The 27426-nt window shown below is 51.3% G+C and overlaps 1 protein-coding gene across 3 annotated transcripts; it reads right to left on the minus strand.

The window, feature by feature from the left end:
• Positions 1–523: 523 nt before the first annotated feature.
• On the minus strand, positions 524–12139 carry htr1d (5-hydroxytryptamine (serotonin) receptor 1D, G protein-coupled). 3 transcript variants are annotated; one of them, XM_023823429.2, is made up of 3 exons: positions 11848–12139; positions 11215–11285; positions 524–3203 (listed from the first exon to the last, which is right to left on the minus strand). In XM_023823429.2, the coding sequence occupies exon 3, from the start codon at positions 2663–2665 to the stop codon at positions 1508–1510; it is 1158 nt and encodes a 385-aa protein (XP_023679197.1). In that variant the 5' UTR covers positions 2666–3203; positions 11215–11285; positions 11848–12139; the 3' UTR covers positions 524–1507. The 3 variants fall into 3 exon arrangements, with proteins under 3 accessions (XP_023679197.1, XP_023679189.1, XP_023679206.1); XM_023823421.2 differs by lacking the exons at positions 11215–11285; positions 11848–12139 and adding an exon at positions 10320–10696; XM_023823438.2 differs by lacking the exons at positions 11215–11285; positions 11848–12139 and adding an exon at positions 4155–4240.
• Positions 12140–27426: the final 15287 nt, after the last annotated feature.

Genomic DNA, 27426 nt, shown 5'->3' on the forward strand with positions numbered 1-27426 from the left:
CCCCTTGCCTGACCCCGCCTCCTTGCCGCTGCCTGACTCCGGCTCCTGGCTGCTGCCTGGCCCCACTTCTTTGCTCCTGCCTGACTCTGCCTCCTGGCTGCTGCCTGGCCCCACCTCCTTGCTGCTGCCTGACTCCGCCTCCTGACTGCTGCCTGGCCCCGCCTCCTTGCTGCTGCCTGACTCCGCCTCCTTGCTGTTGCCTGGCCCCGCCTTCTTGCTGCTGCCTGACTCTGCCTCCTTGCTGTTGCCTGGCCCCGCCTTCTTGCTTCTGGTTGCTGCTTGAGGTTATCTGAATAAACAACTCCCCCCCCACCCCTCCCCCTTACTATACAGGTCCTCTGCCTCCATGCAAGATAATCCTGTGATCACCCCCCTACCTAGGTCATACTATTCTGATAGATTCCAGCCATCTCCAGGGCCGCACCACAGATCAACTGGTGGGCAGGGTCCAGAACCCCCCCCCCCCACACACACACACACACACACACACACAGAGAAAAGAATAGTTTCATTTTCTCTGTACTTCATTAGCTCTTTATTAACATAGTTAAAACACTGCAGCAAGTAGAGTCTGATGTTACACACAGTGGAAACCAACAGAAACCCAAAGGAAGCTGTAGGGTCACAGGAAACTAGTGCCAGAGGAAGATGGGGAAGCCATAGTGCCAGAGGAAGTTATAGTGTCTGCGGAAGCTGTAGTGCCAGAGGAAGCTGTAGGGTCTGAGGAAGCTGTAGTGTCTGGGGAAGCTGTAGGGTCTGAGGAAGCTGTAGTGTCTGGGGAAGTTGTAGTGCCAGAGGAAGCTGTAGTGTCTGGGGAAGCTGTAGGGTCTGAGGAAGCTGTAGTGTCTGGGGAAGTTGTAGTGCCAGAGGAAGCTGTAGTGTCTGGGGAAGCTGTAGGGTCTGAGGAAGCTGTAGTGTCTGGGGAAGTTGTAGTGCCAGAGGAAGCTGTAGTGTCTGGGGAAGCTGTAGGGTCTGAGGAAGCTGTAGTGTCTGGGGAAGTTGTAGTGCCAGAGGAAGCTGTAGCGTCTGGGGAAGCTGGAGAGCTGTAGTTCCTGGGGAATTTTCTGTTTCTTTCTGTTCCTGAAGAGTGGTTTCACTCCATTTTTCAGTCTTTCATGACCATTAGCATTAAAGAAGGTACAGACATCACAGCTATTAAGAAAAAGTCATTTAAGTTCCCTTCTGAGAACCATTTAAGTGACTTAGGGCCCATAAAGAGCCGATAATCCTGTGTATACCCAGTGCAGACACGTGCAATCAGGGCAGGACCAGCATTAGGTGTCCACAGTTGAGTTCTGCATGCATTTAAAAGAAAATTCACGTTCGGCACAGGATCCATCACACAGGCAGATACAACAAGCAACAACAAAATGTATGTTGTGGCATATGCTCATGAAATGGACAAACACCACATCGCATTGGGATCTGCTGATTCATAATCCTGTTTTCACACAGACACAAGCGAGGGAGGTGGAGGAGAACAATACAGAATGCCTCACGATACTCTTCAGTTGCAGCGCTTGAACTTGATGAGTTTGTGGAAAGCCTGCTTGAACTCATCGTTAAAGACTGTGTAGATCACGGGGTTGATGAGGGAGTTCAGGTAGCCAAGCCAGGTGAAGACGTCAAAGAGCACTGGGTGGGACCAGCAGTCCTTGCAGATCCCCATCACTAGGGTGACTACGAAGAAGGGCAACCAGCAGATGATAAAGGCACCTAGTATGATGCCCAGAGTCTTGGTGGCCTTCCTCTCACGGGCAGCGCTGATGCGCTTTCGCTCAGCAATGGCGTCACCTAGCCTCACCTTGACGCTGTTGGTGAAAAGGGGCGAGCCGCCACTCGAGCCCGCCTCGACCCCAGCTTCAACGGCCCTGCCACTCCCAGGCCGAAAGTGCGCTCCCTCCTGGTTTGAGGTGGAATTGATGGAGCTGAGGGATGAACCTGCGGAATTGTGGACGAGCTGCGCAGTGGTGAAGCGCTTGCCCCGGGTCGAGGGTGTCTTGAAGATCCGGGAACGGGCAGCTATGTAGATGCGGCCATACAGGATGACCAGGAGTACAGTAGGCACGTAGAAGGCCCCAAAGGTAGAGTAGAGGGTATAGGAGATCTTGTCCGTGTTTACCACGCACATCGTAACCTCCTCCTGGGCCTTCGCTTGCTGCCAGAAGAGTGGAGGCATAGAGATGGAGATAGAGATGATCCAGACCACAGCAATCATGGCCACAGCACGGCACGTGGTGCGCCGCTTGGAGTACTCCAGCGCATCTGTGATGGCCCAGTAGCGGTCCAGAGCAATGACACACAAGTGCAAGATGGAGGCTGTGCAAAAGGTGATGTCAGAAGATAACCATATGGTGCACACGATCTGACCGAAGGACCAGGTCTTGCTTACCGTGTAGACGATACTGATGGGCATGACCAGGATGGAAACAAGGAGGTCTGTCACCGCCAGAGAACCAATCAGAAAATTGGCTGGAGTGTGTAGCTTCCGTGTCAGAAAGATGGCAGTGATCACAAAGGCATTAGAGAGCACTGTTGCCAGGGTAATCATGGCCAGGACGGCTGAGAGGGAAACCTGCAAACCCAAGAGGACGGTCTCATCCCAGGGATCATCGCCAGAGGTGTTTCCAAAAAACTGCTCAGCCGACTGATTCTCCCGATCCATCTCCACAACCCACAACCTTTAGTTTTGGGGGTTTAGAAGAAGCTCATCAGATGTCATCAACAGCTAGGGTCAGATTGGGTTTACAGATCCATTTGTTCTCATACTGGGGTCTCCCAATGCTGTGTGACGGCGATCCATGGTGCTGCCTGATACATACCATTCCCATACAAGATTCATTGCAGGAATTTCTCAGATTGTGAGCTGGGAGCCTTATGTCAAGGGTAGTGTAATGTATTGCTATTGAATGATGACCAGTTTCCATACACTTTCACAAATTTTAGCATGTGATTTGGGTCAATGCTGGAAGAGTCACCGTCTCTGTGTGAAGATCCATAGTGCTTCTCTGTAAGACTCATCTCCACTCAGTCAGAGAGCACATTGCAGGGTCTGGGACCCTATATAATGCCGGACTGCTGACTGTCTGTCAGATGGTTCCTGGATGGGTCTGAGCCTGGGGCTGATTCTGTTCCATTGGGTCCAATGCAGATTTATGCTTGCAGGGAGTTCAGATCGGGTCCGTCTAGCTGTACTGTTTGATCTAGGGTAGGAGCAAAAGACACAGAAGATCACTGATAAGGCAGACATGGATGCGACTGCACAGATCTCTTGTGTTTGAATGAACTTCTCACAGTGTAAACTTACCCAACACACACACTGTCAATAACAAAGCCCTTGACTTAGCTGCCCTCTCATGCCAGCCTCAGGATGTATATTATGATGTACAAAAAGACAAACCGCAACCCTAAAGTGAATTAGTGAAATGGAAAACATATACAAATGAAAAGGCCCTACAGCCTGAGTCGGACCACCCAGAGCAAAGCAGCTTTTGGTACCCCTGCCACCCGGGCTGACCAGAAGCCCACCACCCCCCCCTCCACAAAGATCCTCAACATTCAAGGCATTCGCAGGGATTCCCAATGACCTTCTGCCAGCGATGACAGCTCTCGGGGTATGTCACACGAGGGTGGTGCCTCGGGGGCCTGTGCCTTCGATCTCACACTCAATTTCAGACATTCAGACCAGGTACACAGGTGCAGCTGGGGGTGGGGGGTGGCCAGGTGGATTCAGGGACAGGGTGCCCAACAAAATGACCTTTTTTTTAAACAAAAGATCATGGATCCCTAATAACCATTTGAAATGAAAGTGAATACGAAAGTTCAAACAAGGAGACCTAATGAATGCAAGCGTGTCCAATCACATCGCTCCAGGTTTTATATAAAGAGTAAGTCTAACCCACTTCTTTGCCGTTACAGCTATTCGGTTCTCCCGCCTCCTCCCCTCCACCACCTTCGGCTCCCCGTCCTGGTCCTGGCTTTGCCAAAACACTGTTCACCAAATTATTTAAATTGTTTCAACAATTAAACACTCATGTCAAAACTATCTATTGAGGTCTCCTTGGTTGAATTTGTAATCAGAAGAATGCAGAGTGTACCCCCAAGCAACAAACGATAACAAGTAAACAAACAACCCAAGTCTTTAAGAAACGTACCACGTCAATATATTGCGATATCAGAAAATCTTCAGGAAGCTTAAATCCTAGGCAACCCAAAAAGCTTCTGATAGACAGGACACTCCTACATCCCTCAATGGGTGAGATGCGTTAGTCACTGCCTGCAATAAATAGTTAGCAGCCCTGCTCATCTCACATTAAACATCCTCACAGGAGAAGAAGGTGGCTCCTGTGTCTTCAGTGCCTGGCTTGAAAAAGCAAAATAAGGTGCAGCTCTACCTGTCTACATAAAATCTGTGAAGAGACAGAGAGATAATGATGGAAGTATCACATCAATCTGGGAGCCGAGAGCTCAGTGCCAGTGAGGGAGCAGCAGTACAGACCAAAGGACAACGTGCGGTCAACCAGATCCCCAGTGTCCGCTCCTGCCTCATCTGTCACCGGGCACCAGCCAGAGTCCTGCTCACATCTCTGACACCCCCTCAAAAAGCGATCCACATCCCTGGGAGCGTCCACAGGATAAACGCCACTTCCACCAGTCACCCCGGTCGAGTCATGGGAAGAGGGACATGTGCCCACTGGGAAATCCACCTACCCAGAATGCCAGTCATCTTGGAAGAGGGAAAATGTTCAGTGGGAGCCTGAACCAGAACCATTTGTGTGGTTCTGAATGAAACTATAATGTTAGAGAGTTTATAGATTTTCCTTCATTGTGTTAACACAGCCTGGATTGTCCATTATTGCTTGTTTTTTGTTGTACTTCCTTAGAAAAGCAGGCAGGAGAAAGTCACCATCCATTCTTCCATCCCCCATACCCACTTGTCCTATGCATATACCCAGTCCTACCCACTTGTGTTCCAGGGGATGTTCATGGACACTTCATGGTGCCTAACCTGGTAAGTGAGCATAAGGGAATGAGTTCCTCATGACTGCCACCACACCAGTCATCTCAGTTCTGTACGAGGTCAGCTCGTCGTGCTGCCCAGCCCAGTTTTGCCCTGACACGTCAAGGGGAGCTGGACTAATTGTTTTTTTTTTTTGGAAATGTGTCAGACACTTCCAGCCACAAGGGGCAGTGTTTTGCTGGGGGGCTTATTGACTAATGGGGTCGAGTGAGCTGGAAGTCAGAGAGTCAGAGAGTACATCCAGCAGCCATTGACCTCTGGCCTGGCAAACTGTTTGCAGAGCTTTAGAAGAGTCAACAAATTAGTACAGCAGAACGTTTCTATTTCGCAGTGGGATTTGGGTGGAATCTGGGCCAAGAAGGTTCTGCACTGAGCAGAACCACACAGCACTGCTCTGAGAGACTAACACCTGCAATGTATTTGTCACACTGCACTCATGCGCCCCATCGCTCTGTGGATGGAGAAGCAGTCATTAGCGAATGGTCTCAGGCCGCCCACAGCTGGGGACAAACATCTTGATGCACTAAGTCACTCACCCAGAGTTACTCCTATCACAGGGTATGACTTTATTTAATGGTTTTACCGAAGCTGTCAGCACTGGGCCCCTCACTGTCACACACTCGTTGTTCTATCTGCCCTGCCACCTGTTGGCACCAGCTCACAACACAGGCTAATGCTTCACAAATGCTTCACAGTTCTCCGCAGTCTCCTGGTCCCCTTAGTCATTAAAAGTGCATTAATCGGTCAGCAACTGGACCCTGGCTTCACTGAATAACATCAATGCGAGGGCGGTTTTGGGGTCGTGGCAGTACGGCCACCTTCGTCACTCGTTATTGCTTGGGCTGGGGAGGTCATGTGACATGCTGAGCTCAGGCAGAGTGCGATGCTTAACACACCTGCTCTGCATTCGCTGGCTGCTGTGGGCCCCTGCTCCGGGGGGGGTGGGGGGGGGTGGGCAGTGTTATATTGTGTGCCTGTTCATTGATTGTTCTGTTATGTTATGTTATGTTGTTATGACAGTAGTCTTCACCTTGTCTGCTATCCCCTTAAATTATTAATAACTGTACAGGGAGTTTTTTGCACCACGTAAATAATTCCATAAGTATGTCTTCTGCACAGTAATGTCTGCCCTGTCATGAATGTTGCACTGTGGGTTCAGGAGGAATGTGATTTTGTTAGATTGTGTCCCGTATATGGCTGGGACGACAATAAAGCTTTGCTTGAATTGACTTGACTTGACTTGACTTGAGGTAGGTGTCACAGGGAGGCAAAGGGGTGAGCTGTGAAGCACAGAGCATCTCTCCAGGACCGGGATACCCCCTCAATTTACTGACCTGCCCACACAGGGTGCCGTAAATGTCACTTGAACAAGTTAAATTAATGCAACAGGAGTTTACAAACCTGAGAGCCAGGGAAAGACTGTAAACCGTACAAAACAGGGACCTTGGTTGTGTTTAAAGCCAGAGCTGCCACTTTGCGAGTAGAAGACCTTGTTATTAATAAGCATACAGTGGATACAGGAGCTGGCGCTGTATCTCAGCTCCAGGGCTGGTTTATTTAATGGGCCGTGGGCAGCTGGGGCACGGGACTGTCAGGTCATGTGACCTGACTCTCTGTATGGGCCCAGGAGGCCAGAAAGGCTTTGTATGCAGATAGGAAACAGGACAAGCTGAGGTGAGGCGTCCATGCAGAGCGCCTGAACATAACGACAGCGGAAAGCGGCTGGTGGCACACGCTGCTCGGCTCGGTTCATGCCACGTTACAGCGGCTTGCATGTCGGGAGAGTCCAGAGGGGCTGGCTGACAGCCAGGCAGCTGCGCGTGGGGGGTGTCGCCCACAGAGGAACATGAAAAACATGCGACTCTCTTTCAAGCATATGAGTCACAATTACCAGAGAAAAGAATTTGTGGGAATGAGGAAGAAAAGCCGGCCACGCGGAGTGGAGCACGTTCCCAGCGAGAAGGCCAGCGCGACGCAGGAGAGGCAGCAGCAGGGAGGGCCAAGGCAAACATGCATGCACACATGCTGCGGGGAGCTACTCAGCCATGGGCACACACGTGTACATAGAGGCACGTGTGAACGCCCACACACATGCATCCACAGGCATGCTTCTCAATCTAATCGGCACACGGATATCAGTCAGTGCGTATCAGTGAGCAAACAAAACACGCCCTGACAACAGAATAGGCTGGGCAGGCCCAGGGACCCCCAACACGCCAGAGGCACGCCGCATGTATGGCTTATGCATATGGAATGCTCCGTGTCGCTGTCACAGCCAGGCTAACGTGAGCAAGAGGCAGAGAGCTGTCCGCGGGAGCTAGCGGTTTATCTGATGTAACATTTCTGGCCTTCAGCTGCTTGTAGTCCGTGACCTCAGAAGAGAGACCTACAAAGCGGGAAGCCGTCATGCTGCAGCCCAGGGGGGGGCGCTGTCGAGTCAGGGAGCTGATCGTCCTGAATGATGCTAACGAAATATTTTTCATCAAAAAAAGCCAGTCATGCTTCAGGTGAGATGATCTAGTGACGCAAACACACCGGCCTGGTCTGACAGACTCCCAAGCACATCTGCAGGGGTGCTTGAGGGGGATCTCAGCCAGCAAGTCGAGCTTAGCTACACTGCTAAGGGGGCAACTGGGATAGACGGCATGACCCAGGGAAAACATATCTGGCCTAAACGCCACAGGTAAGATGTTTCCATGGTGACGGGGGGGGGGGGGGTGCTCATCTCAACTGAGCCACACACTCTAAAAACACTGATAACTGTGTTATGTCTTTGACCACCACCACTGGGGGGCTCAGAGGCTAAAGTGCTGAGGGGTTTGTACATCCAGGGGTGGGGTCTGGGGGGGTAGGGACTGGCCAGCCGAACATGCGATCACCCAGCCGAGTGCAGCTTGATCATTATGGGATTTCTACACAACAGCTAAATAAGGAACAATGAATTCACAGAGTGCGATTTTACACAGTGTGTGCTTTATAATGACTTGTCGGGATGTATATAGTTGGAATGCGGCAGATGCGTGAGTCTTGCTGGGATATGAGGACAGTTACGAGCAGCGACGAGGACGCCGCAGTGAGAGGGAGCGTCACCCGGAGCCGCCACATGCGCCTCCCCCACGCGCCTCCCCCACATAGACACACTGAGCTTCACCCTACCATAGGGCAGAGCGAGCTTCCAAACCCCGGCCCTGGCCTTTGGGGTCCCTCATGGTAAAATGTGTGGGCCCACATCCCTATCGGCACCCTGCCTGTGACCCCCCCATCAGGGAACGTCAGCCGCTAATGCGGTGATTAGCGTGTGTGCTTCAGCTGACACTCACTTTAAGACAGGGGTCTCCAACTCTGGTCCTGGAGAGCTACTATCCAGTAGGTTTTCATAAGAACATAAGAACTATACAAACGAGAGGAGGCCATTCGGCCCATCGAGCTCGCTTGGGGAGAACTAAACTAATAGCTCAGAGTTGTTAAAATCTTATCTAGCTCTGATTTAAAGGAACCCAAGGATTCAGCTTGCACTACGTTATCAGGAAGACTATTCCATACTCTGACTACACGCTGTGTAAAGAAGTGCTTCCTTAAATCCAGTTTGAAATGTTCTCCCGCTAATTTCAATCCTACCTGGCTTCTGATGAGCCACACCTGTTCTCAGGTAAATACCAGGAGCAGGTGTGGCTCATCAGAAGCCAAGTAGGATAGAAAACCTACTGGATGGTAGCTCTCCAGGACCGGAGTTGGAGACCCCTGCTTTAAGAGATGAGGCAGATCCAGCCGTGGGCAGGAAGCTCAGGTTCAGGCTAATTCTGCTGAGAAAATAATAATAATAATTATTATTATTATTATTATGCTTTTGAATATTGCCGTTATGATACAAACATTTGCTGAAGCAAATGTAGTATTAATACTATTATGTTAGAGTAATGCATGACAGTACTAAAATGTCATGCAGCTTGGCTTGGGACTGTTTTTTTATTTAACTAAACTGCAGACTCGTTCTGAGACTCCACGGCTCCTCCTGCCTCTCACACACATCGCGGGCTTCCTGCCTCTCACACACCTCAAAGGCTTCCTGCCTCACACACACATCGCGGGCTTCCTGCCTCTCACACACCTCACAGGCTTCCTGCCTCTCACACACCTCGCCGGCTTCCTGCCTCTCACACACATCGCAGGTTTCCTGCCTCTCACACACATCGCAGGCTTCCTGCCTCTCACACACCTCACGGGCTTCCTGCCTCTCACACACCTCGCTGGCTTCCTGCCTCTCACACACCTCACAGGCTTTTTGCCTCTCACACACCTCACGGGCTTCCTGCCTCTCACACACATCGCAGGCTTCCTGCCTCTCACACACCTCACGGGCTTCCTGCCTCTCACACACCTCCCGGGCTTCCTGCCTCTCACACACCTCGCCGGCTTCCTGCCTCTCACACACATCACAGGCTTTTTGCCTCTCACACACCTCACGTGCTTTCTGCCTCTCACACACCTCGCGGACTTCCTGCCTCTCACACACCTCACGGGCTTTTTGCCTCTCACACACCTCACGTGCTTTCTGCCTCTCACACACCTCGCGGACTTCCTGCCTCTCACACACCTCACGGGCTTTTTGCCTCTCACACACCTCACGGGCTTTCTGCCTCTCACACACCTCGCGGACTTCCTGCCTCTCACACACCTCACGGGATTTTTGCCTCTCACACACCTCACGGGCTTTTTGCCTCTCACACACCTCACGGGCTTTTTGCCTCTCACACACACCTCGCGGGCTTCCTGCCTCTCACACACCTCACAGGCTTTTTGCCTCTCACACACCTCACAGGCTTTTTGCCTCTCACACACCTCACAGGCTTTCTGCCTCTCACACACCTCGCGGACTTCCTGCCTCTCACACACCTCACAGGCTTTCTGTCTCACGGGCTTTCTGCCTCACACACACCTCATGGGCTTTCTGCCTCACACACCTCGCAGGCTTTCTGCCTCACATAGTGGATATATTCTTGCGCAGTCTGCTCCATTGATTCGGGATTCGGTTTAGTGCATAGTCCTGGCTTTCCTCAAGCTGGAAGACTTCAGTTTGCATTCAAAGTTATAGAAGAAGAAACTCTTTTCTTTTTCAATCAGTCCCCTGAAACGCTGCAAACTGTAATTATCAGAATTATTAATCTGCCGTCAGTTAGCTGGGTAGAGTCCATTCTATCCCTAAAAGCTTGAGTCTGACAGGAGACTGTTCCTGCTTAACCACTTTATAACTACAATATTCATGCTTTCATGCAACAGTCAGCACAGCAAAGGCACTTACATGTTGACTGTCAGCCAGCGGTTCCATGGAAATGCGTGACTGCTGACGCCAAAATAAACTCCTGATTGACTCCAGAGTGTAAAGGTCCAGAAGAGCAGCACAGTCGGAATTAAACACTGGAAATTTGAGTGTAGGAAATCCCAGTCAAAAGAACAACAAAAAAATCCCATATGAAGCAACTCCGACAACCTATTCCAGTTCACCTGTTTCCAGGAGGCAAAAGCGTGGACTGGGATTGAGCAGGGAACGGGAAGCGGAGGTTCCCCACGGCCCACTGAGGCTCCGCAAGAGATCGATCTGACCAAGTTTCTCCAAGCGACTCAGGAGCGCAGTAACAGTCGTGCCAGTCTCTTTAATTCCCTCTCCCTCTCTCTCACTCTCTCCCTCCCTTTCCCTATCTCTCTCCCTGTCTCTCAGCTTCTTTCTCTCTCTGCCTCTCTCTTACTCTCGCTCTCTCTTACTCCCTCCCTCTCTCGCCCTCTCCCATTCTTCCTCTCTGTCTCACATATAGGAAAACAAACACACCAGCAAGCAGCAGAGCCCCCGAATATCACACAGGCATTTAAAGTTTCACTGGGATTCTTCTTTCATTCGTGCCATTCGTGATGCAGAGGGGGGTCAGCTTCTGAAGACGGGGCCGACCCCGACAATGGAAAAGAAGGGCACCTGAATGCAAGGGTGTAGATTTGGGGATAGACGGTAGAGACATGCACCTACCAGTATTGTTGACATACTGTGAGTATTTTTTTGGGGGGGTTGGGGCCAATTTGGCTCTTACCAATAAGGGTGTAATGATTTCACCACAAACTCAAATGACAGGCTTCTCTCCTATTTGACTTCTCAATTGAACATAAAATAGAATATAATATATCACTCTGGTCACAGTGAGCATTACCATCTGAGGTACCCTCCATCACCGCCATCCACAGCCAGGGGCACCCCCAAACCCATCGCCTGTGGTGGAATCTGTGGAAGACATACCTCAAAGTTAGCTACCATTGATTAGTATCATCAAACATAATTAATTTAGCCTGAAAATAATTAAGATCTCCTGGCATTTTAAGATATAATATGGATTTTTTTGCTGCCTTGAGCCCAGGGTGCAGTAATCTTTGATAGCTTCTGTTAATATGCTCTACAAACCTTGAGGTCCTCCATGTGATATTGCTTTAGCACTCAGTGGATGCCTCAGTTCAGAACAATATCCACACCTCTACTCATTTAGAGGAAGCTCACACTACTTTCATCCACACACACACACCATGAGCCTTGCACAGATGCCCACTGCAGCTGTTTGGCCTCACTTGGTCACACACGTGTCCTGCGGGGTATGGTGATGTCTATACTACCTTTGGGGACACCACCATGGACTCAGCAGCTCATCAGGTGATAAGTTTGCACATTGACATCCCACAGATGGCCACCATAGACCAGTGAGTCAACGGAGCCATTGGGAAAGGTGTATGGACACCCTACGCGCCTGACAACGATATCTTTACAGTCAGAAAAAAACATAAACATCACTGACCTTATCCACCGATGATGCCTGACAGTGACTTCTGCTGCTTCTAACAGTGTCTGCGCCTCTGGGGTGGGTCCAGTTGTGGACCAAGGGGACAGGGCAGTCCCACGCACCCCTACACAGTTTGAACTGGGACCTAAAGAAATATGAAAAACACTAACATGAAGGCACCCTGAATTTAATCAGGGTGCTGTTTACCTCCATTCATTTCCTGTTGAAAATAATCATCTGGAAAAAAGAAACAATAGGAAAGGTTTTCCTCAAATTCCCATGATCTGCCCGGAAAGCGATGACTGACGGGTGACGATGACTGACGACTGAAGATGACTGATTGTGCCTGAAGATGACTGAATTTATGATTATCCTGAGCTGTGCCATGTCTCTGTGCGCCCCCCCCCCCACCCCTGCAGTCATGTTACATGTGTGGCCTTACTGTGGCACCATGGTGATCTGCAAGCATTTGTCTGTCACCAAATGACCCAGTGGCGAGTTTGGCGTTTTGGACCTGCAGCCTGAAGTTACCTTAGTTTGCTTTTGTGAAGACTGAGTGTCTCTATAAAAAGCTGCAAACATCCTCAACGCTGTGATTTCTGACATAACCGTGTGACACGCACACACACACACACACACACGTGGCTTGTGCCTTTTTCTGGATGCCTGGCAGTCAGGGTTCGCCAGCGAACCACCTACCAGGACAGACAGGCAGCGAGGGGGAGCGGAGGATCTGCTGGAGCGGGTCCCGTTTAATCAGGCACACAGGGAGCTCTCAGCTTCCACCAGATTAATGACCAGGAGTCAGACCCTAAATCAGCAGCGCTGGGATTTTCTGCCCCCTACAACCTCTTTGCACTCTTATGTAACAGCTGTCAATAACCAGGCACTGTTACCCAAAGGACCTGATATAGGCGGAATGGTTTTGTTTAAATGTGTGAGTGTATGTGTGCACACAGTGACCCTGTGGCTCGTATCTGTGCCTGTAGATGGACAGAAAAGTGAGGCAGAGATGCTGGGACAACAGCTGGCATCTGCTGCCTTGTTTGCTGGGTGTATTTGTAGCTAAATGTTTATTCTATCTACTGTTCCCTGCTCTTGTCTTACTGTTTACCATTGAGTGTCACTCGCCTCACTAGCATAATGTTAATAGTGATACTTTACACGCTAATCAACCATTTCTGAGGTTGAGAGAGACTGGTATTGGATAGAGAGATTTGGAGAAGTGGAATGGGGGGGTGTGATTGGAACTTGAACCGTCATTGGGGGTCAGCTGCCCCAGGCACAGGTTGGGGGAGGCAGCATTGAGGTGTCAGGGCACAGGGCATAGACCCAGTGTCTAGGGGCTAGTACTCAGATCCCAGGGGCCAATGCCTAGGGGCTAGTACTCAGATCCCAGGGGCCAATGCCTAGGGGCTAGTACTCAGATCCCAGGGGCCAATGCCTAGGGGCTAGTACTCAGATCCCAGGGGCCAATGCCTAGGGGCTAGTACTCAGATCCCAGGGGCCAATGCCTATGGGCTAGTACTCAGATCCCTGGGGCCAATGCCTAGGGGCTAGTACTCGGGATCTAGGGTCCAGTGCTGAAGTTCCAGGGGCCTGCAGTCAGGTCCCAGCGGCCAGCGCTCTGTAACAGGAGTAGGGGGAGGACTGAAGGGTGGACAAACACTGTGGAAAGAGTAAGCAGGAGACTCGGCTTACAGTGTAAAAAAAAACCTCAGGAGAAACCCACAGAGAAAAAGCTAATGTCCCGTGTGATGATTAGGGTGAGACGTCCTGCACGGCAGCACGTGTCAAGCTGACAAACAGGCTGCCCACAGCATCAAGGGATACATCCTCCACACGAGAGACAGAAAGCGATCGGAAAACCTCCTGAAGCACCTGGCATGACATCGTCCTTCACTGTGATTAAGCTCACGGTACTGGGAAAGCTGGCTTTCACCACCAGCCTTCCCAGTACGAGCAGCTGGAAGAGTAGGAGGAGAAGGAGGAGGCCAGAGAACAGTCAACAGAGATGCACGTCTCTCATCCCCAGAGCTTGTCTTCATTTGGCTGGTAATGAAAGAAACAGACGTGGAGTGTGTGAGAGGAGCTCCTGCTGGAGGTGCCCTCATGACATATCAATGCAGGCCTAACAGAGGAGGCATGAGACGGAGGAGGGGTAGGGTAACGTGTATTTTAAAGAGAAAGAAAGAGAGAGAGGGAGAGAGAGAGGGAATGGCGGGTCTGATCAGATCTAGAGAGGAAAGGTCTTTGCGACCACATGGTAGGCAGATTGGGATCTTTCACTGTTTAAAACTGTTTCATAGATGGACTGCAGCTAAACTGTGGCTGATCGCCTGCTTTCAAAAAGATGAAGTTTAACACCAGATTTACACAAAGCTTAGCTTGGGGTGAACCCCAGGGGCACTAAGACCCTTCAGAATCACCGCGGCGTCGTTTCTCGTTCAGGGGCCTTTGTTCCTGTTCCAGTTCTCTAATGGCAAAGTATCCACATGGCATGCAGTGACAACATGTTTCTGTCTTTCAGCATCAAGAGAATGTATCTGTGTGCGTGTGCGCATGTGTGTGTGTGAGCATGTGTGCGTGTCCTTTCTCCCTGAAGGTCAGTCTTTCTGTTAGGCTGCCCAGGAACCAGCAGTATCTCTCAGTACTGAACACTATTTCTCCCGCTTCAGAATTCTAAATGCTTCTCAGTCCCTTTTCTGGCTCGTCTCGCCCCCTAAGAAGATCATACTCTGATCACATTTTTACAAAAGAACATTTACTGAACCTCTGCAGGAACGTCTGAGGGCCTCAGCGATGGGTCACAGCCCACATCACTGGTCCTTCAAGATAAGTCGGCCGAGGAACACCTAGAGGGAAGGACAATCTCCTACACACACATCATCTCCCTTCCCCATGTCATCATCCAAAAGCTTGGCTCCATCATTTCCACCCACAATGACCGTCTCCACCGACAGCTCCATGGTCTTAGGAGATGAGAGGTGGCTGACGTTGTCCATCCTCCCCACGCGACCTTTAGCTCAGGTCCAATACCTCCATTTGGAGTTGGTCTCTAAGGGGATAAAGGGGGAAAGCAAAATTAGGGTCCCTGGAAAATGCAGCCAAATCCCGCATCTGCCGCCTGCAACTGGGGCCACACTGAGCCCTGTCCTCTTCCTGCAGACATCTGCTGCTCCTTGATACAGATGGGGGTGCGTTGTAATACCTGTGCCTGTGTGACTGTGTGTGCCTGGGTGTGACTGTGTGTACCTGTGTGTGACTGTGTGTTGCTGCGTCTCTCTGCAAACATGGCCTGAAATGTATGATTTCTAAATTACTCAAAGGACCCACACTCCCCCACATTCCATCGGGCCCCCAGTCAGCACTTTGCTGGCGATGTAAGATGGAACAGGGTGCATGATCCACAGGCGCAGACCCAAGGGCCCAGGCCAAGCATGCAGAGCACAGCGGCCAGCGTTAACATTCATGACATTACATGCATGTGTGCTGGAAGCTCATTAAGGAGATCCGCTCACTGTCGAGGTTTTAATTGCACAGAGACTGATGCTGGAAATTGGCAGAGAAGCAGGTTCAGGAGGCAAAGCAGCCAAACTTCTGTCTTGTTGCATAATTCAGCATCGTGGCAACGCTGAATAATGCAACCCTGCAGGGTCAGTCTCTGAGGAATGTCAGCTGATGTGGTGTGGTCAGCTGATGTGGTGTGGTCAGCTGATCTCACCTATCAGTTGCATGTCTCCTGTGTTGTATGGTGCACTTATATTTTATTTATTTTGGAAACAGAACATCTCCCCTCCTTTATCTAAAGTGACATATGGTTTTTTTGAGAAAGCAGGATCAGACGGTCCCTGGAACCATTGGGTGGGGGGGAACAGACAGGCAGGACATGGACGAGAGAGAGCAGAGAGACGGAACATGGATGAGAGAGAGCAGAGAGGTAGGACATGGACGAGAGAGAGCAGAGAGACGGAACGTGGATGAGAGCAGAGAGGTAGGACATGGACGAGAGAGAGCAGAGAGGCAGGACATGGACGAGAGAGAGCAGAGAGGCAGGACATGGACGAGAGAGAGTGGAGAGAGACGGAACATGTATGAGAGAGAGCAGAGAGGTAGGACATGGATGAGAGAGAGCAGAGAGGCAGGACATGAATGAGAGAGAGCAGAGAGGCAGGACATGGATGAGAGAGAGCAGAGAGGCAAGACATGGATGAGAGAAAGCAGAGAGGCAGGACATGGATGAGAGAGAGCAGAGAGGCAGGACATGGATGAGAGAGAGCAGAGAGGCAGGACATGGATGAGAGAAAGCAGAGAGATGGAACGTGTATGAGAGCGAGAAGAGAGGTAGGACATAGATGAGAGAGAGCAGAGAGGTAGGACATAGATGAGAGAGAGCAGAGAGGCAGGACATGGATGAGAGAGAGCAGAGAGGCAGGACATGGATGAGAGAGAGCAGAGAGGCAGGACATGGACGAGAGAGAGCAGAGAGGTAGGACATGGATGAGAGAGAGCAGAGAGGCAGGACATGGACGAGAGAGAGCAGAGAGGTAGGACATGGATGAGAGAGAGCAGAGAGGTAGGACATGGACGAGAGAGAGCAGAGAGGTAGGACATGGATGAGCGAGAGTGGAGGGGGGAATGCAGATAAGAGACAGGAGTGGGGGATAACAGGAGCAGCAGGGAGGAATGACAGTGAAGGGCAGCATAAAATGGGATGGGTGTTTGGCCACAGAAGGGCTGTAACTGTGAAAGCAATTGAGAGGTTTGGCGTTTCGCCTATAATATGTCAGGCACATGCTACCGCGCCTGGCCCAGCCCTGGAGCCCTCTCTGCTCACAGCCATAAAGCGGAAGCAGAAAGGGAAGGTCTAAGCTTTACAGACGCCATGCATCTTACATGACACGTGTCATCCTGTGCTGATGGACACATCCAGGCTTCGCGAGTCAGCGATACACTCAGGACCGGTGAGGGTGACAAGCAGGCGCCAGCGATCCGCGGCCAAGATTATCACCAGGGCTTGACATTGTACCCAGTGAGACGAACGCCTGTGTGAGACACCCGTGAAAACATCACTGGGGGGTGTGACAAGCATCAGTACCAAAAGAAACACAAACCCTGTGCTGGGGGAGCGTCTTCAGCAACTTACAGAGTACATTCTGTCCCTCGCTTTACCTCACTGCCAAACTAATGCCCGCAAATAGCTCTCATTTCGGGACACGGGTGTGGGAGGGGCCAGCATGGCAGGTCATTCTCTGCTCCTCAGCTCCCCAGGTCAGAGGTCAGTGTCGCAGAGCAGGGGCAGATTCGCAGTGTCATTAAAGGTGAAGTGAGCAGGAGAAACAGCAGCAAGCCGGGGGTGGCACTTTCATTAATGAAACCTCCTTAGTGTCAGCGGGGGCTGGAGGGGGAAACACCATGCAGGGGATTCATCTGAAGCCAGTGAACAAGCAAACAAACATTAACCACAAAATGCAGCTTATATTTACCAATGTTTACAATAAAGACTTTTATTCACCATTGCTATGAACACCTGGCACATATTCTGTGGTTTTTAATACAGCATATTCCAATTGCTTAACAATATAAGTAAAATATTCCATGAATTATACATGGCATCAAAGCTGGGTGACCACTTCTCTGTGTGAACTGGGTGTTTTAAGGTCTAACAATGACTACAAATCAAAAGAGAACAAAAGCGAACATTCCCTATTCCATCAGGCCAAACGTGTCTCACGTCCACGGATGATTTTCCGGAACTGACTGCAGGACGTTAATCAGTGCTGGGCAGCTTGGGGCGGGGGAGCCGGTAGTGCTGGACACCGCGTTGCAGCTGAAGGGAGGTCAGTTTTGTGCACATGACGTCTCGCTGGAATGTTTGCACAGCGGGCTGCCTTTTCAAAGGCGCCTTGCATTTTCACACCCACCCTTTGGCAAATACTTCAAAATGTGGGGCCTCTTGACCCTCCCACTTGGGCTCAGATGTGGAGGATGGCTGGTAACAGTGGCTGCTTCCCAGAAGGTCCTGGGTGCCATGACGCACACGGATGGTCTCTTACAAAGCATGCGGTGCACCCCGCCCAGGACGCTGTTTGCACAGTAACTGCGGGACATTCATGGCCCTTTTCCAGTACAGTGATATTCAGCCCCCCAGCACTGACAGACTTTGGCTTTGGAGCCTTAGGAGGAGCCGAACACTATATCCTCATGGGCCTCCTGTGTAATTCTGCTGAAAATGAAGGTGCTTTACGCTGCAGTGAATCACCTGTGCATGAACAAGAACCAGAGGCACCCCCCAGTTAATTTATACATTTACAAGGCCTCCACGGACCCTTGGAGCGTCCAAAGCTGATGGAAACATACAAGCCAATTAATCTGCATGCCATCCCGCAGAGGAACACTGCTCACATACATCAAAATCATGTTGGGTGTCCAGCTCTGGCGAGCCAATGAAAGTGGCAATGCATAGCCAGAGATAAAAGAGCCTGAAAGCCTGAGCTGTGCAGGACATCACATATGGACAGGGAGTTAAACCATCTACAACCACAGGAATACCCTAAGGGAATTATTCATAATACTGGCTTGCCATTACGCTATGCTGAATATGTAATATTCCCCTGCTCCTCAAGGCTGACTCATTTTAGGTGCTGAAATGGAGACACACTCAGAACGTCAGCGTGTATCTCTGTCAGAGGATCAAACCACAGCACCGACATGCTGCACGTCTCTTCTATGGAATCCATAGAACAGGGGTCACCAACTCCGGTCCTGGAGAGCTACTATCCAGTAAGTTTTCTATCCTACCTGAGAACTAGTGTTTCTCATCAGTAGCCAGGTAGGATAGAAAACCTACTGGATAGTAGCTCTCCAGGACCGGAGTTGGAGATCCCTGCCATACAATAACTATTGATTTCGACGGACAACAATAATTAATTTTTAAGTGGATCTTTACCAATTATTCATCACATCTCACACGCCCCAGTTGCTTACAAATAAATGTGTTAACAATGATATTACTTAAGTAGTGAGCTCTTGATTTCAAAATAAATATCTTTTCAAAAACACAACTGCGCTAATGTGCATATTTATTGTTCTGCCTCATTATCTAATGAGCTGTAATTTCAGATAATTATTGTAGATGGACGTAGATGCTGCCGTCCATTTTCTCATAGCTAATTGCCGATGATAGTGGTAAATGACTGATTAACTGAAATGACCACTGTAGTAGAATTACCGTGAAACACAGAGGCAGAAAAAGATGGTGGGGGGACAGAAACATTAGCAATAAACCGAGACAAAGCCAAGAAGAAGCCGAGACAAAGCCAAGAAGAAGGCAAGATGAAGCTAAGAAGAAGCCAAGACGAAGCAAAGAAACCAACACGAAGCTAATAAAAAACCAAGACGAAGCCGTAACAAAACCAAGAAGAAGCCGAGACAAAGCCAAGACGAAGCTAAGAAGAAACAAAGATGAAGCCGTGATGAAGCCGAGACAAAGCCAAGAAGAAATCAAGACGAAGCCAAGATGAAGCAGAGAAGAATCCAGCTCCCTGAAGCAGCCAGGAAATACGCATACCTCCAACATTAGCTTGTAATTAATTAAATGAATATGCATCACAAAGCCTACCAGGTAGTAACAGTGCTTCCTGCAGGCAATCATCACCATGGTCTTAAAATAGGCATTGTCATTAAGAACACATCTGGCGCTGTGACTATGTCTGAAGCGTCTGCTGTGGCAATGGGGGGATCAGAGAGGCACTAAGTCAAGCTTGAGTACAGAAGGAGGGCACAGACACAGGCTAAACAGGACCGCGGGACGTACCATCTCCAGCGCTCTCGGAATAAGCCGTACTCGAGTCGGGAACGAGGGCGCGGCCCCGGGCCAAACCAGGCCGCGGGACGTACCGTCTCCAGCGCTCTCGGAATAAGCCGTACTCGAGTCGGGAACGAGGGTGCGGTCCCGGGCCAAACCGGGCCGCGGGACGTACCGTCTCCAGCGCTCTCGGAATAAGCCGTTCTCGAGTCGGGAACGAGGGCGCGGTCCCGGGCCAAACCGGGCCGCGGGGCGTACCGTCTCCAGCGCTCTCGGAATAAGCCCTTCTCGGGTCAGGAACGAGGGCGCGGTCCCGGGCCAAACCGGGCCGCGGGACGTACCGTCTCCAGCGCTCTCTCGGAATAAGCCGTACTCGAGTCGGGAACGAGGGCGCGGTCCCGGGCCAAACCGGGCCGCGGGGCGTACCGTCTCCAGCGCTCTCGGAATAAGCCCTTCTCGAGTCGGGAACGAGGGCGCGGTCCCGGGCCAAACCGGGCCGCGGGCCGTACCGTCTCCAGCGCTCTCGGAATAAGCCGTACTCGAGTCGGGAACGAGGGCGCGGTCCCGGGCCAAACCGGGCCGCGGGGCGTACCGTCTCCAGCGCTCTCGGAATAAGCCCTTCTCGAGTCGGGAACGAGGGCGCGGTCCAGGGTCAAACCGGGCCGCGGGACGTACCGTCTCCAGCGCTCTCGGAATAAGCCGTACTCGAGTCGGGAACGAGGGCGCGGTCCCGGGTCAAACCGGGCCGCGGGCCGTACCGTCTCCAGCGCTCTCGGAATAAGCCGTTCTCGAGTCGGGAACGAGGGCGCGGTCCCGGGCCAAACCGGGCCGCGGGACGTACCGTCTCCAGCGCTCTCTCGGAATAAGCCGTACTCGAGTCGGGAACGAGGGCGCGGTCCCGGGCCAAACCGGGCCGCGGGGCGTACCGTCTCCAGCGCTCTCGGAATAAGCCCTTCTCGAGTCGGGAACGAGGGCGCGGTCCCGGGCCAAACCGGGCCGCGGGCCGTACCGTCTCCAGCGCTCTCGGAATAAGCTGTTCTCGAGTCGGGAACGAGGGCGCGGTCCAGGGTCAAACCGGGCCGCGGGACGTACCGTCTCCAGCGCTCTCGGAATAAGCCGTACTCGAGTCGGGAACGAGGGCGCGGTCCCGGGCCAAACCGGGCCGCGGGCCGTACCGTCTCCAGCGCTCTCGGAATAAGCCGTTCTCGAGTCGGGAACGAGGGCGCGGTCCCGGGCCAAACCGGGCCGCGGGACGTACCGTCTCCAGCGCTCTCGGAATAAGCCGTACTCGAGTCGGGAACGAGGGCGCGGTCCCGGGCCAAACCGGGCCGCGGGACGTACCGTCTCCAGCGCTCTCGGAATAAGCCGTTCTCGAGTCGGGAACGAGGGCGCGGTCCCGGGCCAAACCGGGCCGCGGGGCGTACCGTCTCCAGCGCTCTCGGAATAAGCCGTTCTCGAGTCGGGAACGAGGGCGCGGTCCCGGGCCAAACCGGGCCGCGGGACGTACCGTCTCCAGCGCTCTCTCGGAATAAGCCGTACTCGAGTCGGGAACGAGGGCGCGGTCCCGGGCCAAACCGGGCCGCGGGCCGTACCGTCTCCAGCGCTCTCGGAATAAGTCGTTCTCGAGTCGGGAACGAGGGCGCGGTCCCGGGCCAAACCGGGCCGCGGGACGTACCGTCTCCAGCGCTCTTTCGGAATAAGCCGTACTCGAGTTCGGGAACGAGGGCGCGGTCCCGGGCCAAACCGGGCCGCGGGACGTACCGTCTCCAGCGCTCTTTCGGAATAAGCCGTACTCGAGTTCGGGAACGAGGGCGCGGTCCCGGGCCAAACCGGGCCGCGGGACGTACCGTCTCCAGCGCTCTCGGAATAAGCCGTTCTCGAGTCGGGAACGAGGGCGCGGTCCCGGGCCAAACTGGGCCGCGGGACGTACCATCTCCAGTGGTCTTAGAATAAGCGGGACGTACCATCTCCAGTGGTCTTAGAATAAGCCGCGGGACGTACCGTCTCCAGCGCTCTCGGAATAAGCCGTTCTCGAGTCGGGAACGAGGGCGCGGTCCCGGGCCAAACCGGGCCGCGGGGCGTACCGTCTCCAGCGCTCTCGGAATAAGCCGTTCTCGAGTCGGGAACGAGGGCGTGGTCCCGGGCCAAACCGCGCCGCGGGACGTACCGTCTCCAGCGCTCTCTCGGAATAAGCCATACTCGAGTCGGGAACGAGGGCGCGGTCCCGGGCCAAACCGGGCCGCGGGCCGTACCGTCTCCAGCGCTCTCGGAATAAGTCGTTCTCGAGTCGGGAACGAGGGCGCGGTCCCGGGCCAAACCGGGCCGCGGGACGTACCGTCTCCAGCGCTCTTTCGGAATAAGCCGTACTCGAGTTCGGGAACGAGGGCGCGGTCCCGGGCCAAACCGGGCCGCGGGACGTACCGTCTCCAGCGCTCTTTCGGAATAAGCCGTACTCGAGTTCGGGAACGAGGGCGCGGTCCCGGGCCAAACCGGGCCGCGGGACGTACCGTCTCCAGCGCTCTCTCGGAATAAGCCGTACTCGAGTTCGGGAACGAGGGCGCGGTCCCGGGCCAAACCGGGCCGCGGGACGTACCGTCTCCAGCGCTCTCTCGGAATAAGCCGTACTCGAGTTCGGGAACGAGGGCGCGGTCCCGGGCCAAACCGGGCCGCGGGCCGTACCGTCTCCAGCGCTCTCGGAATAAGCCGTTCTCGAGTCGGGAACGAGGGCGCGGTCCCGGGCCAAACCGGGCCGCGGGACGTACCGTCTCCAGCGCTCTCGGAATAAGCCGGAGGGACCCCGCCGAACACAGGAAGAAGACTCACAGATCGCAAAGTGTGGCAGCGATATTTTACATTTTCACACAGGAATGGAGACTTAACACTTATAAGCTCATAAACCTCATATATTTCCCGTGGAGTAAAATCAAAACAGAAAAAAGGCAGTAGTCAGTAAAACACTGTAAATACACTGGCTGTGCTCAGGTTACACTGCCAGACATTCTAATCACGGGAAAATATCCAACAGAAGGAAAAGCTTATTTAGTCTAGCAGTTCTATAAACAGGAGATGCCAGGTTTGTTATTCTGGTCCTGTGGCCACAGAATGCTGCCACTTTTAATGAATATATATTCAAGGCTCCTTTGAAAAGATCCTTCTTTTTCAGCTTTTCGTATCATGATGTCCATAGAACCCCAAAGATGTTTGAACTCTTTGCCAGGAATAACAATATGGCACCAGGAGACCGTCTCTCTCCCAACATGTTTCATTAAACAAGCAGGCACAGAGATTGTCTGAAGGGGCTGCCGTAATGCCGACTCAGGTGACTGCTGCTTGTGGCCGTTTACTCCACCCGGCTCAGACGTCCATCCGAAGCTGTACAGTTCCCCGCCTAGGGCTTGCTGGGATCACTGCTGCTTCCCTTTGGTCTCAGAGATCAGGTGGAGCTCCTGCTAGAAGGAAGGCAGGACATATGCTTTTGCATACCTGCATAGATGTGCTGAGATTTTGCCCAGGAGATCATCAAATGGCACAGCCTTTCACCAAGTCTTCATTCTTCCGGAAAAATTCACCAGAATGCAGAAAGGAGAGTGAACCATACAGATTTCTTCCATATATGGAAAAATAGATGCATCAAGCGGAATGTGTTCAGAAATCTGATCCTACCTACTACAATGGATTCAGAATTTCGGGAAAAGAAAGTTTGCAGTAAAAGCTTGGTCAAGTACTGAATAACAGAACAAACAGAAAGCCAGCAACGCTGAACTTAGTCAGGCCGATGATATCCTGAGTATAACATGGGATTCCCAGTCTTGAAGCAGGAATAAGGAAACTGCAAAGGAAAATTGTACAGCAAGTATTTTCAGTACTGTAGGGCTGGTAAGATGTTCCACTTAAGCCTTGAACTGCAGTTTTGGTTGCGTGAAAAACATTCCAAACCCGTTTTCATACTGCAATCATGCATTTAATGCACCTGTGACTCTCGGTATTAGACTACATCAGTCACGCAAATTGCATAGTTTTCCAATTAAAATATATTTTAAATCATGGCTCTTGATTTTCTAATTGAAAACAGAACTGTATTTGTAACAAACAAAAGAAGGAAACCAGCAGGCTGTGCTGATGATGGAGTGGCAAAATATGAGTTACCTGGGTGGGAACCTTAACCTTTGAGCTGCTAAAGCAAATCTGAGCTGAAAGGCGGCTATGGTGTGTATTCTGCACTCCTGTCAGTTTCCTCCTGCTCCTGCAGCCTGGCTCGCTACCCAGGCCCCCTGAGGGCGTCCTGTCATCCTCCCTTTTGAGGGGCAGCATGCCGGCCCCCCTTTCTCTTCTTCCTCGCCTGCCTTGTTTAACAATCCCAATCGATCGCTAGCTGCATAGCAGGCCGCTGTGTATATTTCACTGCTTGCCAGCGACTTCCTCCTGTCAGGATCTATGAGCTGCAGGGAGGTCAGAACCCTGCATCACAGGTCCAGCGGACCCAGAGGCGGCTCAGTCATCCTCACACATCCAGTCCTCAGTGCTTGTTGCAAACTGCAGTCTTGTGTGTTAAACACAGTCCATCTACAATCTTGCAGCTGTAGAGCAATTCGATGCAGTACTCAGGCTACACCTGAAGTCCAAATCCGTATCCTGACACCTTGAGATAAATGACATTTTGTTCCCGGGGCTGCTAATGAAAATAAATAACATTTTTTGTTAGAATTCAAGTCACATTCACAGCCATGTCCTTGTGCTGGGTGTGGATGGGCATTGCAGAGGAGATCCCTTCTATGCCAGGCTGTGATCTCTCCTCGGCCGTCGCCAGGTTCCCGAAAGCAGCCTTAACAAGGGTTCTGAAGCCTCCCGATAAAATCATGCTGGACTTTGAATGGAAATGTGCCACCACAATGAAAGGTTTCCAGTTGAATGTTCAGATCTTCTCCAGCAAGCTGGAGAAATGCCAGTGGGCCCCACTGAAAACCTCGACAAGGCTGCTGTCACCCTGAAGCTCTGCGCTCGCTCCTCTTTACGGAGCCCGGCTTTTATTCTGGCGCTGAAAGAAAGGGCTGGCTGTCTCATCAGGACCCGCTGCCCTTGAATCTTGTCACCATTGTATGTGTTGAAAAAGTGCTTCTCCATCGTCGCCTCTTGAAATGTCGAGCTGTGACACATTTCCCCCTTGCTTCACTTTGAATTACAGATGGTCAGACACGACATCTTCTAACCATATGGAGCTGGGAGCTTCTCCCAACCAGTCCAACTTGGCTTCTCCAGGTCCACTTCATGTATCCGAAGGATGCTGTGAACTGCTCTCCTCTAGGAGAGACCTGCCATACAGGAGGAACTGAATGTCCCCATTTTCACAAACATTTAAGGTGCCTTTTTATCCAGGGGACGATGTGGTGTTTCTGAGACTCCACTGAAAAAGCCCCACCCCCAGATGAAAAAAGCTAGTGACTAGCTAGCTGGTTAGGAAAACATACTGCTTCCGCATCTCCTAAATAACGAATGTTTATTTAATATTTAGTGAAGCCTTGAGGCCCTGCACAAATGCGCAGTATGAGTGGTGGTGAACACTGCCGCAGTTATTATGGCTGTTTCTCGCAATGCCTTCACATCACTCTGCGTTTGACATGTAGCCTCAGTAGTCTGGTTATGCAGGGTTTTCCGTCAGGAGGGTATGGTGATGTATCCTTTATTGTGTTTATCAAATACTATGCAGGTGCCGCATTAAACAAGATGGGAAGTCTTGCCAATACTGCAGTCATTTTGAATGTTATAGCCTTAGACAGAGAGGACAACATGGCAGAATGCAGGGACCAGAATCCAGTCACTGTGCCTCAAGGTCACATGCTCAGTGGACTTAACTGCATACTAGAATTGTGAAACTCACAAAAGATGCTAAAAAAAACTGGACTCCCTCCTCACACACTTACAAATGGTTCTGCATCCAGTCCATTTAAAACTGAATGCAGCGAAAATTTTAGAAAAGGTGGTAGAATCACAATCGATGGCCTTCCTCAACAAACATTAAATTTGAGATGTTTTTCAGTCTGGTTTCAGAAAACAGCATTCCACAGAACAGCACTTGGTCAGGATTTTAACGACCTTCTGATGGCTGCTGATGTGGGTGAGTGCTTCGTTCTTGTTCTTTAAGACCACTGTGCAGCTTTTGATACTGTCGACCACATGATTTTAATCAATAGGCTCCATTTTTGCGTGGGCATCTCCGGGTCTGCCCTGGAGTGCTTTACACCTGGTGGACAGAAGTTTCTCATTTACTGAGAAATATATCCCAAAGTATATTTCTGATCTTCTACACCGATACGCCACCAGTCGGTCACTCAGGTCATCTCACCATGACCTTCTTATTGTTCCTCGTACAAGGCTAAAAACACACAGCGATCGTGCATTCTGGTCTGGTGGTCTGGTGGTGAGGTGGTGGAACACCGAGGTGGTGAAACAGCTTCCTCCTGCTTTGCAGCCAGCTGACACTATTTCTACCTTCAAAAAACAGCTGAAGATGTATTTGTGTAGCTATGGATTAGCCATATGCTCCTTTAGAATGCGAGACCCACTGTACTCTGAGATTAAGGTAAACGTCATCTGAAGACGGAGACCCGCTGTACTCTGAGATTAAGGTAAACGTCAGATGAAGACGGAGACCCGCTGTACTCTGAGATTAAGGTAAATGTCATCTGAAGACGGAGACCCGCTGTACTCTGAGATTAAGGTAAATGTCATCTGAAGACGGAGACCCGCTGTACTCTGAGATTAAGGTAAATGTCATCTGAAGACGGAGACCCGCTGTACTCTGAGATTAAGGTAAATGTCAGATGAAGATGGAGACCCGCTGTACTCTAAGATTAAGGTAAATGTCAGATGAAGATGGAGACCCGCTGTACTCTGAGATTAAGGTAAATGTCATCTGAAGACGGAGACCCGCTGTACTCTGAGATTAAGGTAAACGTCAGATGAAGATGGAGACCCGCTGTACTCTGAGATTAAGGTAAACGTCATCTGAAGACGGAGACCCGCTGTACTCTGAGATTAAGGTAAACGTCAGATGAAGATGGAGACCCGCTGTACTCTGAGATTAAGGTAAACGTCAGATGAAGATGGAGACCCGCTGTACTCTGAGATTAAGGTAAACGTCAGATGAAGATGGAGACCCGCTGTACTCTGAGATTAAGGTAAATGTCAGATGAAGATGGAGACCCGCTGTACTCTGAGATTAAGGTAAACGTCATCTGAAGACGGAGACCCGCTGTACTCTGAGATTAAGGTAAATGTCATCTGAAGACGGAGACCCGCTGTACTCTGAGATTAAGGTAAATGTCATCTGAAGACGGAGACCCGCTGTACTCTGAGATTAAGGTAAATGTCATCTGAAGACGGAGACCCGCTGTACTCTGAGATTAAGGTAAATGTCAGATGAAGATGGAGACCCGCTGTACTCTAAGATTAAGGTAAATGTCAGATGAAGATGGAGACCCGCTGTACTCTGAGATTAAGGTAAATGTCATCTGAAGACGGAGACCCGCTGTACTCTGAGATTAAGGTAAACGTCAGATGAAGATGGAGACCCGCTGTACTCTGAGATTAAGGTAAACGTCATCTGAAGACGGAGACCCGCTGTACTCTGAGATTAAGGTAAACGTCAGATGAAGATGGAGACCCGCTGTACTCTGAGATTAAGGTAAACGTCAGATGAAGATGGAGACCCGCTGTACTCTGAGATTAAGGTAAACGTCAGATGAAGATGGAGACCCGCTGTACTCTGAGATTAAGGTAAATGTCAGATG

Source organism: Paramormyrops kingsleyae, chromosome 14, assembly GCF_048594095.1.
Source record: "Paramormyrops kingsleyae isolate MSU_618 chromosome 14, PKINGS_0.4, whole genome shotgun sequence".
Taxonomy (NCBI): domain Eukaryota; kingdom Metazoa; phylum Chordata; class Actinopteri; order Osteoglossiformes; family Mormyridae; genus Paramormyrops; species Paramormyrops kingsleyae.

What these genes read in the sequence shown, in the direction of transcription:
- htr1d (XM_023823429.2), bottom strand. Translation starts at nt 2,665, where the DNA reads ATGGATCGGGAGAATCAGTCGGCTGAGCAGTTTTTTGGAAACACCTCT.